This window comes from Echinops telfairi, unplaced genomic scaffold (genome assembly GCF_000313985.2).
Source record: "Echinops telfairi isolate 266 unplaced genomic scaffold, ASM31398v2 ScPeMD7_22;HRSCAF=79, whole genome shotgun sequence".
In the NCBI taxonomy this organism is placed as follows: Eukaryota; Metazoa; Chordata; class Mammalia; order Afrosoricida; family Tenrecidae; genus Echinops; species Echinops telfairi.
In genome coordinates this window covers 6,698,507-6,713,051 of record NW_022103919.1, presented here as the reverse complement: position 1 = coordinate 6,713,051, position 14,545 = coordinate 6,698,507, and the positions used below count along the sequence as shown (strand labels likewise).

At 54.1% G+C, this 14,545-nt stretch overlaps 1 protein-coding gene across 7 annotated transcripts in view; it reads left to right on the top strand.

Moving 5' to 3' along the window:
• Positions 1–14,545, top strand: part of RAPGEF1 (Rap guanine nucleotide exchange factor 1) — a 136,090-nt gene that overhangs the window by 118,465 nt on the left and 3,080 nt on the right. For all 7 annotated transcript variants that reach the window (XM_045288551.1, XM_045288550.1, XM_045288553.1 and 4 more), the window contains 9 exons: positions 5,776–5,860; positions 7,837–7,929; positions 8,575–8,760; positions 9,549–9,633; positions 9,723–9,817; positions 11,102–11,180; positions 11,254–11,355; positions 12,373–12,470; positions 13,686–13,814. In XM_045288551.1, the coding sequence (XP_045144486.1) occupies positions 5,776–5,860; positions 7,837–7,929; positions 8,575–8,760; positions 9,549–9,633; positions 9,723–9,817; positions 11,102–11,180; positions 11,254–11,355; positions 12,373–12,470; positions 13,686–13,814 (952 nt within the window). The remainder of the gene's footprint in view (positions 1–5,775; positions 5,861–7,836; positions 7,930–8,574; positions 8,761–9,548; positions 9,634–9,722; positions 9,818–11,101; positions 11,181–11,253; positions 11,356–12,372; positions 12,471–13,685; positions 13,815–14,545) is intronic.

The following is a 14,545-nucleotide window of genomic DNA, read 5'->3' as shown; positions in this document are numbered from 1 at the left end:
CACTGCTGTCTCCTGGCATCCAGCTCCCTCTCAGTTCTCTGCTGTCTCCTGGTCCTGCTGGGCCATGGAAGGGGGAGCATCAGGAGACCAGCTAACCTTGGTCGTGAGGTGTGTGCACCCCACAGGCTTGTCCAGAGGGAGTGTCGGCTACAAAGCTTGGCTCCCTGTGAGTGCTCCAGAAACGAGGGCTGGATGGCACATGGGAGGAGACGGCTGCAGTGAAAATGCTACCTGGGTAGCCTCTCCCGCCCTTCCTAGGGCAGCACCCATCCTACTCTCCCTGCCCTCCCAGACAGGGTGTCATTCGAGTGTCTGAATACAGGGAATCCTGACAGGACCCTTGCTCTGTCAGGAAACTCCGGTTTAGTAGCCGTGGCCTCAGTTATCACAGAATGAAGTGCTCGTCCTAACAGAACTGCTCCACTCGGCGCCCCGAGAGGGAAACTCAGTGTCTCTTCCATCCTGGAGGGTAGACTCTCTGCTGGCCCACCAGCTGTCATTCCAAGGCTTGACCTTGCAGGAGAGGAGGGGCTGTGCAGGGAAGAGGCCAGGATCCGGAGCAGGTGGCCGCGGGAGTTCGGAAGCTGCTCTCAGCCTGGTCAGCAGCTGAGGCTGACTCTCCGCAGACTCTGTCAGGGCAGCGCCTGGCTCCTCATCTCTCTCTTTAAAAAAAAAAAATTTTATTTTAATGTTTGAATGGGGATCCAGACAAACTCCACAGGAGACAGACACTCCCTTCCATCTTCCCGCTCGCTGCCACTGCTTTCCAGGATGGTGCTGGGCTTTTGTATGTCTTTTAGTCTGACCGTTACTTCTTTTTTTTTTTTTTCCCTGATCATTTCTTCTGAAGGATGGCTTTTCGCACATTTTACTGAGTTTTGCTGGTTCTCATTTCATATGCTCTTGTTGTCCAGCCAGCTCACTGCTGAGAATTGTTTTTGATTTGAGCTTTCTTTTCTTTTTTTTAAGTCATTTTATTGAGGGCTCATACAACTCTTATCACAATCCATACATACATCAATTGTGTAAAGCACATTTGTACATTCGTTACCCTCATCATTCTCAAAACATTTGTACTCCACGTAAGTCCTTGGCATCAGCTCCTCATTTTTTCCCCTTCCCTCCCTGCTCCCCTCTCCCTCATGAACCCTTGATAATTTATAAATTATTATTTTGTCATGTCTTACACTGTCAGACGTCTCCCTTCACCCACTTTTCTGTTGTCCATCCCCCAAGGAGGAGCTTATATGTAGATCCTTGTAATTGGTTCCCCCTCTCTACCCCACCACTGGGCCTGAAGGGATCATCCGCCCTGGATTCCCTGTGTTTCCAGTTCCTATCTGTACCAGTGTACATCCTCTGGTCTGGCCAGATTTGTAAGGTAGAATTGGGATCATGATAGTGAGGGGGGTGGGGAAGAAGCATTTAGGAACTAGAGGAAAGTTGTATGTTTCATCATTGCTACACTGCACCCTGACTGGCTCATCTCCTCCCCGCAACCCTTCCTTAAGGGGATGTCCATTTGCCTACAGATGGGCTTTGGGTCCCCACTCCGCACTCTCCCTCATTGACAATGATATGATTTTTTGTTCTTTGATGCCTGATACCTGATCCCATAGACACCTAGTGATCACACAGGTTGGTGTGCTTCTTCCATGTGGGATTTGTTGCTTCTCAGATCTCTTTCTTTTCTTTAACATAATACAAAGATGACACAACAGTGTTAAAGTCAATTTGGAAGAGAGTCAAAAACCATAGCTAATATATATCGTTTTTGAAATTGGCCTCACTTATATTTTTACAGCAGATTTTCCACTGCGTGCTCACACAGAATAATTCTAGGCATTCTTGATTTATGACCACACCAAAAGCCAACCCCACTGTCATTGAGTTGATTCCTCTCATAGTAGAACTCTCCTTCTGAGAGCAGACTGCCTCATCTTTCTCCCTTGGAGCCACTGGTGGGTTTGAAATGCCGACCTTACAGGCCCAACCCATAGCACCATTGGGGCCCTAGAATGAAAAAGATGAAAATTCGAAAGCTAGAGCTGGGGGTGGGGTGGGGTGAGCTGACCCTGGCAGTGAACCCTGATACCGCTGCTGGCCCACGGTGGGATCTCAGGCACTTGTGGGGCTGTTCTGGGCATACTGGGATGTGGTGTGTGGACACGTACTCACCGATGAGCCTAGAAGTCACCATGCCATTGGCAACAATGAAGCTGGCAGCCCACAGGGAAGCCCACAGGCTCCATTCTTCCAGAAGCAGCCTTGGTTCTGGGCTCCTTTCCTCTCTCCTTTCTTGCCCAGCAGCTCCTTGAACCCACTCCCAAACTTGACGGAGAAGTGAGTAGGGCGAGGGTCTAGAACATCCCGGAGCACCCCGCACCAGCTGCTCCCCCAGCTGGACCCATCCCTGCACAGGCGTCCAGATATGGAAGCGGATGTTGGCTTTCCCACTCTCCTTTGGCTCAGGAGGTGGTCTGAGGCTGCTATGGCAGTGCATGTGCTGTGCCATCACCCCTCACTGGAGAAGTGGGGTTCACCTCCCACCCCTGCCTGGCTGCACGTAGACACCCCCAAAACTGGAGAATAAATGAGAGAAGGTGCAGGAAGGTGACCTGTGCCCGGAAAGGAAACATTTTATTGTGTGTGTGTGTGTGTGTGAGCACTTGCTCAGCCCCTTGGTTAAGAGCACAGATTTTGGAGCCAAAACTAAATTTGAATCTCAGATTTGCCAAAATCATAGCAAGTCTAGCCAGGCCATTTGTCTCAGAAAGCGTCCTGCCATTTAAAAGCATCTATTACATTTTCTTTAACATCAGAGACGGGAGAGTGAGTCACAGCAGTGCCTCAGCAAGGGGTGTCCCTAGCTAGAACCAGTGCCTCCAAAGGGAAGGGAAAGAGGTGAGTAGGAACTGCCAGCCCTAGTCCATGCAGCCTCCAGTTCTTCCTGCCCTGCACGGCTGCAGCCATGCTCTCCAAGTTGGCCGGGCTGTGCTGCTTCAACCTTTCCTTGGTCCGTGCGATAAGTGACATTTCCCGAAATGTCTGCATTATGGGACCCTGCCCCATAAATATACTACCTATGAGTTAGCTATGATAGGAGGGGGCTTTAGAAAATTTGTGGGGAAATAGAAGTAAACATTTAAAAGATGATTTCTCAACAGAACTCCATCAAGATCAAGAAACTTGTGTAAGCAATGGCACCAACGACTCTAAAGAGTCCATCTCTAAGGAACCGAGGGTCTTGGGAATTTAACCATGTCAGTGAAGTCCTTTTTACATTATTAACAACAACAAAAATGAGTGGCATTTATGGATTATTTTAAAATTAGAAGACAAAAAGAAATCCCAAGGCACCAAATCAGGTCATGTAGTAGAGGCCTAATGATTTCTCATCGAAACCCTTATCACATTGCCTTCGATTGATGAGGGGAAGGAGCAAGAACATTGTCCCAGTGGAGGAAGACTCTGGTGACGCTTTGCCAGGTGTTTTTCTGCTAAAGCTTTGGCTAAATTTCTCAAAACACTCATAATAAGTAGATATGATCATCCCTTGGCCTTCCAAAAAATCAGCAAGGAAAATGCCTTGAACCTTCCAAAAAGCGATTGCCATGACCCTTCTCTTGACCAGTCCACTTTTACCTGCCTGGACCACTTGCAGCTCATAGGGGCCATTGCTTTGACCAGGCTGTGTTCAGGATTGAACTGATAGAGCCATCTCTCGTCTCCTCTTACAGTTCTTCAAAGAAAATGCTTCAGGATCTTGATCCTACTTGTTCAGTTTTTCCATTGAAAGTGCTCCTCTTGTCTGCAGTTGAACAGGGTGCAAGTGTCTTGGTACCCCTTGAGCAGAAAGTTTGCTCAACTTTAATTTTTTAGTCAGAATTGTGGAAGCTGGATCAGTTGGGATGTCAATGGTGCTGGCTACTGTTTCAACTGTTAATTATTAGTCCTTTTCACTTAGGGCACAAATAAGATTGTTTCCTCACAAATTAATGGGAATGGTCTGCCACTACAAGCTTCATCTTCAACATTGTCTCATTCCTTGAAACAAGTGATCCATTTCTAAGCCCTGATGATATAGTGGGCTATGCGCTGGGCTGGTAGCCACATGATCAGCAATCCGAAACCATCTGGGGGGGTGGGGGGGAGGCTTTCTGTACTCTCATAAAGATTTATAGTCTTGGAAGTCCACGGGTATAGTTCTACTCCATCCTATAGAGACGCTACCTGGCAGTAGGTTTGCATTTGAATTGCTCTGGAGCATGGTCCCCATAAACTTTTTGTAAAGCATCAGTGATAGAGCCATTCTTCCACCCAAACGCCCCCATGAATTTGATGCTTACTCTTCCTTCAAATTTAGCAGAACTCAAGTTGTTCTGATGGGGCATCTGTTCAAACTGATGCCTTATTCTTCTTAGTGCCGCAGACTAGATCCTGTGCAGGCATGTTGTGTAACAAGCTAGCATGAGTTTATTCTTTTTTTTTTTTAATCATTTACTGAGGACTCATACAACTCTTATCACAATCCATACATACATCAATGGTATAAAGCACATTTGTACATTCGTTACCCTCATCATTCTCAAAACATTTGCACTCCATGTAAGCCCCTGGCATCAGATCCTCATTTTCCCACTCCCCCCTCCCTCATGAACCCTTGATAATTTTTAAATTATTATTTTTTCATATCTTACACTGTCTGACATCTCCCTTCACCCACTTTTCTGTTGTCCATCCCCCAGGGAGGAGGTTATATGTAGATCCTTGTAATTGGTTCCTGCTCTCTACCCCACCATCCCTCCACCCTCCCAGTATCGCCACTCACACCACTGACCCTGAAGGGATAATCCGTCCTGGATTCCCTGTGTTTCCAGTTCCTATCTGTACCAGTGTACATCCTCTGGTCTAGCCAGATTTGTAAGGTAGAATTGAGATCATAATAGGGTGGGGGAGGAAGCATTTAGGAACTAGAGGAAAGTTGTATGTTTCATCGTTGCTACACTGCCCCCTGACTGGCTCTTCTCCTATCAGTGACCCTTCTATAAAGGGGATGTCCAGTTGCCTACAGATAGGTTTTGGGTCCCCGCTCCGCACTCCCCCTCATTCACAATGACATAATTTTTTGTTCTGATGATGCCTGATACCTGATCCCTTTGACACCTCATGATCATGCAAGCTGGTGTGCTTCTTCCATGTGGGCTTTGTTGCTTCTGACCATAGTTTTTTCTTAATCACATATTTTCTATGAACTTTCTGAAAAGTGTAATGAATACAGTGATTATGATCCTTTGAATCATCAGTTCTTAGAATAGGTAGAACTTTTTCTGTCTAATCCAGAAGAAGTAAATATCTGGAGTGAGCTTGCTGCTGGGTTTTGTCCCGTGCCAGTGGCAGGCATTGCTAATCAATTGCAGTTCTCTTTCCCACTGGGGCTAGCCCTAACCTCAGAATGTCACTGTAGCTTCATTCCCAAGGCAGCTGCGTCAGTCAAGTGGAAGGTGCTTGCAAAATGAAACCCTTTTGCTTTTGCTGGCTTGGTTCGCCCTCTTATTTGAAAGATGTGAAACTAGATCCCGGGAAGGCTGGTGTCTCTCTAGGGGATGCAGGCAGATGATACCAGACTTGGCTCCCAACCCCTGCCCACTGCTCTTTGCACTGCCTCACCTGCCTCTCTGGCAAGGACCGCCTCACCAGCTCTTCTCTGGCTCCGGGCTGCCTGGCCCCCTGCACCTTGATGTTAGAATAGGCCTCTTTTGTTCTTCCCTCTAGACTTGGTGTTGTACTGTGAAGCCTTCTTGACGACCTACCGGACCTTCATCACCCCAGAGGAGCTCATCAAGAAGCTGCAGTACAGATATCCTTCCGGCGCTCTGCCGCAGACCTCCTGCCAGGAGGCCAGCAGGTCATCTGGGTGGCAGTGTGATGTGGGGCCTTGGAGCCCAGCCGAGCAGGGTGTGCACTCCTCTCCGAGCCCCACTTGCCTCCCGTGTGAAAGGGTTGTATGAGATTATGTCAAGTTCCTGCAGCGTAAGCCACGTGCCGCCTCGTGGGACTGGTTATCCCAGGGTGACTCCACGTCTTGGTGAAGCAGGGGGTGTGCAGACCACTTTGGAGATCAGCGGCACGTGCTCATCTCTATAGGTGGGCAGTCCTCAGAGCTGCCACTTGCCCGGGGTGTTGGGGTGATGGCAGCAAAGTGTGTGAGATTCTAGGTAATCACAGTCCAGACGGACAGACTCGAGATCAGCCACCGCCACAGCCACCTGCCAGATACCCGCAGAGCCAGCAGTGGGCAGTCACACGGCCCCAGCTACTGCCCCTACCACCTCCGCCACCTCCACCAGAACTGCCCCGCAGGGCCACGTGTTGATAAAATACAAAACTTCCTGCTAGAGCGCCCAGGGAGCTCCGGTGAGCTTGGGGGGACTCCTGTAGGTTCTTCCTTGGATTCAAGGTTCCGTTTAGAGCTATTGCTTGACTGCTGTGCAGGTCCCCTTCCCCACCCCTCCCCCCATCACAGTCCACCACTGCCATCTGCTGGGCAGATTCTGTCACTGTGGGTTCTCTCCAGTTTTGCTATTACACCTCATTTCTCTTTCGGCCTTTGCCCTGCCCACTAGATTTCCTGTCTTTTGGGGCTGACGTGGAAAGTTTTCCTTTCCAGAGACTTAGATTTCCTCCAGCTTCGGGTATTCTATCACCCACAGGACCTACTCACACACCAGGCTCAGGAATGAAAATATCCTGGCACAGTCCTAAGTACTGGCACATAGTCCCACACAGCCTCCACCCTGGTCTCAGTTCCACGATGATTGCCAACTGTGGGTCGGAGGAGACTCCAGCTCATGGAGGCCAAGTTGACCTCGGAGGCTGCTGGGTGGCTAGCACGTGCACACACGCTCACACGCTCACACGCTCTTAGCCTCTGCCCTGCCCCCGTGCATCAGGTCATGTTAGTGGACATGTAGCCACTAACTCCTGGGGATGCTGGCCAGTAAGTGCTGAATACTGTGACACAGGAAGTCACAGGTCACTGGAGAGCAGGCAGGATGTAATGCAGGGTGGGCCCCAGGGGAGAGCTAAGTTCCTGAGGTGGTGAAGGGCCACTGGAGGAGGCAAGCACAGGTGTGCTCTGGGGCAGCATTAGCAGGTACCCGGAGTGCCATCTTCTGGGAGAGCGACCACAAGTGGCCACAGGACCAGGGAGCCTCCTACAGAAGCTGCCAGTAGCTACATAGCTGTGCACAGAGCAGTCATAGAGCATCAACCCAGGCGAGTGTGGAGGCCGACACTTGGCTTACACGTGTATCTCTGAGGGTGTTATGTTTTGATCGCTTTTACCTGAAGGAGCTCTAGTGGCACTGAGGGTGAGAGCTGGGTGGCAAACTCAAAGGTCAATGGTTCAAGCCCACCAGCCACTCTGCAGGGAAGGAGGAAGCCGTCTACTCCTATAGAGAATTACAGCCTCAGAACCCTAGGGAGCCGTTCTCCCCTGTCCCGGGGGGCTGCTGTGCATCAGAGTGGCCCAGGGCACTGTGGGACACGGCTTCTCCGACCCGAGGCGCACAGGAAACCGGGAGGTGCAGGGGAGAGGCGGTGGTGAGTGCAGACTCGGGTCAGGTGGTGTTGACCTCATCATCCCAATTTCCAGCCAGCCCCAGCCCTACCCAATGATTGGGCATCCCGGGGCTCTGGGAGCAGCTAAGGAAGCCTGACCTGGTGGGTGGGGTGCCTGGCACTTGTAAGCCATCTGGAAACAGTAGTGCAGTCTGTCCCCTCACTCTCCTACCCACCACTGGAAGCTCGCCATTTCTTTAACCTGTGCTGCACGTATGAAAAATTTTCTCCCTTCGCCGACACCTTCAAGACGCGGGTCAGCAAGAACACGTTCTTTGTGCTAGTGCGAGTGGTGGATGAGCTGTGGTGAGTGCTTCCGCCAGTGGGATCCTGGGGGGCAGATGGGACCCTCTCACCTGGGGGTGCCAGCACTTGTCCCCCTGTGGTGGTAGGAACTCAAGCCCCACCTCCTCCAGCCTGGCCCCAGATTTCCTTGGGAGCTGCACCCTGGCCGGGGCTAGCACTGCCCAGGGCAGCCCTCTCTCTGATGAGGGATAAGCTCCACGGTGGGCCCTGCTCGTCGCCACTCGAAGTATTGTCTGGAGGCAGCAGCTATGTCCTCCTCAGCACTCCTCTGGCAGGACACTTGGCAGTACCTGTCTCTTAACAGACCCAAGGGGCTTCAGAAAGTTCATGGGAGCATGCCATGATCTTTCATTCCATTTTTCCACGAACTGTTGGGAGCCCCCTCATGTATACTGAGCTGGTCCCTTGCCTCGGTTTGGAGGGTCCACAGTGAACAAAAGAGCCCTGTCTTCACAGAGCCTATGTCTGTAGGTGACGGTGGCACACGAGGAGTGCTAGGCAAAACCTTCCATGGTCTCCCCTCCTGCTCTCCGCCCAAGTGAGGTCGCCAGTGGAATTTGGCATTTGACCTGTTAGATCCCAGGGCTGGCGGTACTCCTCCTGAGCCCCGAGGGCCCATCTCACCTGTGGCCCTTTGGCCCTCAGCCTGGTGGAGCTGACCGAGGAGATCTTGAAGCTGCTGATGGAGCTGGTCTTCCGCTTGGTGTGCAATGGAGAGCTCAGCCTGGCCCGCGTGCTGCGCAAGAACATCCTGGACAAAGTGGACCAGAAGAAGTTACTCAGGTGTGCCAACTCCGACCAGCCCCTGGCTGCCCGCGGAGTAGCAGCCAGGTGAGCAGCGGTGACCTGGCCAACAGTCGGACCCCACTCCTGCCATCTCTGGCAAGAAGGGTTCTCCCGGTAGCAGCCCCTGTATCCCTCCTGCCTTCCCAGCTCCTGGACCTCACCTCCTGCCCCCCCCCCCCCCCCCCCCCCCCCCCCCCCCCGTAATGAGATGCCTCTGGCACAATCCCACAGGTTCCCCTCACCCCAGATCTTCTCTGGGGTGAGGGGTGTGTTTTGTATAATTAATGACCTTACCAAGTGGCAGGGCAGGGGAGGGGTTAAATAGGACAGGAAATCAATCACAAGTTCCCAGCTGGTGGGACACTAACAAATAGGGTGATCGTTCATTCTAGCCCAGCTGCCCTGTCCCAGCCAGAAGATTTCTAAGGTTCTGTGTAAAGGTTCAAGTCTGTTGCCGGCCCCTTCTGCCCACTCGCAGGGGGAGCTCTCATTCCAGGTGTAAACACTGGCTGACTGGGCAGCTCCTTGATGCAGTGAGCGGGTTAGCTCAGATACACGGGACCATCTCCATTCCCAGGGTCATCTCCCTGGCCTGGACCACTGGGGTCAGGCTGGGAGCAAGAGTCTTTAGCCTCAGGCCCCTGAGGGTCTAGAACACACATACCAGAAGGTGGACGATACTGCCCCAGGAGAAGCCTCACAGCTGGGCCTTGGGGCTAACCTGCTGTGGAAATGTCAGCGAGACCCTAACGTTGCCACTCTTCTGGAGGGAGTGAGACTTGGGGCGTATCTCCTCTCTCCTCCCCTGACCGTTGTTCTCCCACCTCTCCTAGGCCAGGGACCTTGCACGACTTTCACAGCCACGAGATAGCAGAGCAGCTGACCCTGCTGGATGCTGAGCTCTTTTATAAGATAGAGGTATGGTGTTGAGTGGGGCAGGGCACTGGGGCTTTTCCCAGAGGAAAGCCTGGTGGCTCCAGAAACACCCAGTGTCTTTCCTTCCCCAGATCCCTGAGGTTTTGCTCTGGGCAAAAGAGCAAAATGAAGAGAAGAGCCCCAACCTGACCCAGTTCACTGAGCACTTCAACAACATGTCCTACTGGTAAGCAGGGGCCGCAGCCATATTCCCTCAGAGCCGTCTGTCCCTGGAGCCCAGTCCGAGCCCCTGTGGACAGACCGCTGGGTGTCTCAGCAGGGAAGGGAAGTGTCAGGATGGATTAGCAACATCTTCCATAGACAGCAGGGGCCTGTGTGCCCGTCTGCACTGTCTGTAGCCAGTCCCACTGTCAGGGCTGAATCTCACACTAAATCTGCTTGCAAGAGAAGAGCAGTTAGCACAGACATGGCCTTTACTAAGACTCTTATTTAGCCTTTGGTACCTGAAAGTCAAAAAAGTATGCCAGCCACCTGGCATTAAATAACCTGCTTGAAGTCTCAAGGTGCCACACAGAACCCACCCTACACATGACCCACTGTCTTGACCCCAGGAGAGAGACCGGACATTTTTAGAATGTTCCAAGGCTGCTCACTGCTGTGCCGTTTGTGGGTGGGGGGAGGGGGGGGGGGGGGGTCCAGCCCCCCACTCCTCCCAGGAAACTCCCACTCAGCTGTTGCCACCCATTATAGAGCTCAGGAAAGGCTGGGGCTGACGGAAACCACCCACAGCCCCTGAGCCTGGTCTCTGACCGCAGCCCCATGCTGAAAGGGGAAGCTCTGGTTGCATGCGGGGTGGGTGGGGTGGGGTGGGGGGTGGAGTCTTTGCAGAACCACAGGTGCCTTTTTTAAAAAAAACAAAACTTGTTTTTTCTGCCCCTGCATTTTCCCTGGGTTCTAAGCTGGGGGTTAACAAGTGATAGGCGGTGGCCCACACGTGGCCAGAGCCCTGGGTTTGAAAGATGAAGGCAGGGGCCCTTCTACAGGACTGCTGGGGCAAAGCGGAGGGCGGCCCTTCCCTTCCGTGACATCAGGCCACCGAGGCCACCGTGTTGCCTCTGCTTTACACTTCCCTGGCACCCAGGGAGCTGCTCTGGAGGACCTGGCCGCTGTTTCCTTACCCCATGTGCCAGCTTAACTCCGCCGGGCCAGTCTGGGGGCCTGGTGAGTGGCTTTCTCTGGCCCCAGAGATGTCTGGGGTCACCATTTGTCAGGAAAGTCTCTGCTCCGCTCCTCCACAGCCTCCCACTGCCCACAGAATTGAGGTGCCACCATTCATGTTGTGTATCAGTGGCCCGAGACTTCCTGGTGGCCTCTGGCCTCTCACTCTGGGGTGCTGCGGGCTCTGGAGCGGGGACCGGTCTACACGGTGTTGGTGTGCAGGCCGGCGCAGGGCCAGCCCTGAGGGTCTCTCGCCAGCTCAGTGTGCCGCGTCTGCTTGCGCCCATTGCAGGGTTCGGTCGATCATCATGCTGCAGGAGAAGGCCCAGGACAGGGAACGACTGCTTCTGAAGTTCATCAAGATCATGAAGGTAACTGCTCCCAGCCCTCGCCAGCCCTGGGGCCGCCTCATGCTGCCTCACACCACCTCGCCTCTCTCCACAGCACTTACGGAAGCTCAACAACTTCAACTCCTACCTGGCCATCCTCTCTGCACTGGACTCGGCGCCCATCCGCAGGCTGGAGTGGCAGAAACAGACCTCCGAGGTGAGCCCGCCTGGCACCCGGGCAAGCTAGCTGCAGCGAACTGCTGGGGCAGGGTGGGCATCCCTGCGCTGCCACCAAAACACTGAGTGGCCCTTGCTGCACTTTCCTCTGCTCATTTCTGATGGTCGGCCTCAGAGGGGTGTCAGGCTGTGATGTCACCACTGTCCTGTGCCATAGTGGGGTCCCAGCTTCTTTCCCTGCACGCCCCATCAGTGCTTCTGAGGGGCTGGCTGTGGGCCATATCCATTTAGGGAATGGACCAGACCTTCCATGAGTGACCCAGGCCGAAAGCCAGGATGGGGTGCTGAGAGCAGGTGCTGAGGTTGTCTGACCCTGCCGGGGTGTGGGGAGAGGGTTGTCTCTCTGTAGAAGCCCCTCATACCGAAACCTGAAGGATACCACGTTTCCTGGGAAGGGAAGGGAATTCTCATCAAGGACGACAGAGTGTGGGGCCTTCCTCCTCGGGGGAAGATGCTCCTTGGGGAGACAGGCCAGGTTGCTGGGCCCTGGGGTCCTCTCACGAAGCTGCACAGGGACCTATTGGCAGGCCCCCTGGAGGACATGGCCATCAGTGGGAGCAGAGCGGGGCAGCACAGGCGGCTCCACATGCAGGCAGTGAGGTGTCTGTCAGCACTGCCAGGGCAACCCTGCCGGCCCTGGGCTTGGCTGAGCTCTGAGGACAGTGAGCAGCAAAGCAGAGGCTTTGAGCCCGGCTGCAGCAGCATGGCGGGAGCAGCGTGGCTTCCTCACCAAGCCCCTTCTCCCTCCAGCGGCCGCATGCTCAGGGCAGAATCTGACCCAGAACAAGGAACCCTTAGGGGCTTCTGCCGAAAAGGGCCTGGAGGCCCCTGTGACCAGGGTGTGGCTATCTCATGGGAAAGGAGCCAAATCTGGCAGCCCAGGGGCCAGTGTGTGCACTCTAGTGAGTGGGGCAGAAGGTGGGGCAGTTCGTTGGTCAGTCAGAGCAGGGCACTGGGCATTGTCTCAACACTCATGGAACTGTCCTGCCCTGCCCAGGGCCTGGCCGAGTACTGCACATTGATTGACAGCTCTTCCTCCTTCCGGGCCTACCGGGCTGCCCTCTCCGAGGTGGAGCCCCCCTGCATCCCATACCTGTGAGTAGCACTTCCCGGCCCTGCATCCCCACCCCCACCCCCGCCCCGGCCTGGATCTCCCTCTCAGTTGCTCAGAGAAACCCTCCCTTCTGGGGTTCCAGCTAAGACACTTGTACTTCTCTTTCCCCTTGTTCACTCTCAGGCTACGTGCTCCAAGGGGTGGCATTGAAGCCGACAGTCCTGTCCACCTGCTCATTTCCTTTGAGGGTTAGGCAGCCCGAAACGTGTGGCGGACCTCTTCTTCCCCACAAGTGGCAGGCATCCTGCTGGGTCCAGTGCTCCTCCAAGCTGGCAGTTCCCCCAGGAACCCCGAGAACACTTGATGGGAAGGAGGTCAAAGGCCATTTCCCACAGCCTGGGCCCTGGAGTGGAGTAAACCCCGGGTGTCTTGCGGGAGGAGCCCATGGACTCCTGAACACCTCGGGATCTAAGCTGGTGCCAGCCTCCCAGCTCTTACCAGGGCTGGTAAGAATGTGGACAATAGGACTGTGGACATTAAGACTCTCCAGGGCTGAGTGCTTGGTGCAGTGCAGAGCAGGGTGGGGCAACCTGGAGGGCTTGGCTCTTGGGAGACGCGGATCTCTCTGCTGCCTTTGCCCCCTCCTGTTTCCTAGTTTGCTGCCCACACTGAACTTGCATGGATTTTCCCTTCACAGAATCCACAGCTACCCCCAGAACCCCACCCCCACCCCTGAGAGTGTCACCCTCAGGCCCAGTGCTCAGTGGGGAGAGCTCATTTGGCCTCAGGTTTTTGTTTGTTTTGAACCCATTTGGCCTCGTAGCTCATTTGCATTTTAAAACAACTTACCCTGCCTGTGTATGAAGAGCCCCCTCACCACCACCACCACCACCACCGAGGTTTTGTTGTAGATATATTGATTCTACCACGGTAGCTCACAGCTGTGCATGCGCACACTGCAGCCACAGGCTGCTGGCAGCCAGATGCACAGCTCAGACAGTTGTGAGGGGGCTCTTCTGCAGCAGGCAGACCCTTTGCAGCGCCTCCTGGCCTCCCCAGAATGCAGCCGTCCTAGATCCTGAGTGGGTGGTTCACACTGGGAGACGGTGTGGCTGCATTCCAAACTTGGCTGCCCTTTTGGTGTGGACAGCTGCTCAGGCCGGGCCCAGAGGCCCAGACCCCAGGTTCCTTTGGGCTTTCCTGGTGGCCCTGCCAGCTCTCCTCTGAGTGGTAACTGGGCTTCTTGGTCCTTCCAGGGGGCTGATCCTGCAGGACCTCACCTTCGTTCACCTGGGAAACCCAGACTATATTGACGGGAAGGTGAATTTCTCCAAACGGTGGCAGCAGTTCAACATCCTTGACAGCATGCGGTGCTTCCAGCAGGCGTGAGTGACACTGCCCTTGGGGGTCTGCAACGGGGTAAAAGAGCCAAAGGGGCTTCTTGAGGAATCAACTTAACTGGCCTTCAGGCTAGGAACCCTGGTGGCGAAGTGGTTATGATTGGGCTGCTAACCACAAGGTCAGCAGTTTGAAACCAGTGGTCCCTCCAAGGGAGAGAGATGGGTATTTTACTCCCAGCAAGAGTGACAGTCTCAGAAACCCACAGGGGCAGTTCTACTCTGTCTTACCGGGTCATTTTTGAGTCAGCATCAACTCGATGGCAGTGAGTTTTAGGTAGAGTTGGCCTCACAGATCCTCGCAGTGGGAGGCTAGACCACCCCTGCCTACTTCACTCCAGGCTCACCCAGGGGGGCTGCTAGACCACAGTAGACTGAGAAGGTACAGTCTGGGGTGAAAGGGTGCACCCAGAGAGGGACCAGGCCCAGGCTTCTCCAGATGGCTCAATACGCTACGCTGCCCAGGGGAGCCTGTGGGGGGCACTTGAGAGCACTGGCATTGGCGTACGGCCCATGTTCTGGGTGCTGGGGGCATCTCCTCCGAGTGCCAGGTTCTCCCTTTGTAAGATGTGGCCATTTTGGCTCGGGCCTCATGGGTGTGCTGCAAGGGTGTGTTTGTGCTCAGCCCACCCAGCTCAGAGGTGGTGTCGGGATGAGCTGCCCCCAGTGCAACTGGCAGAGGCTCTCTCTCTCTCTCTCTCTCTCTCCAAGTGTCTCTC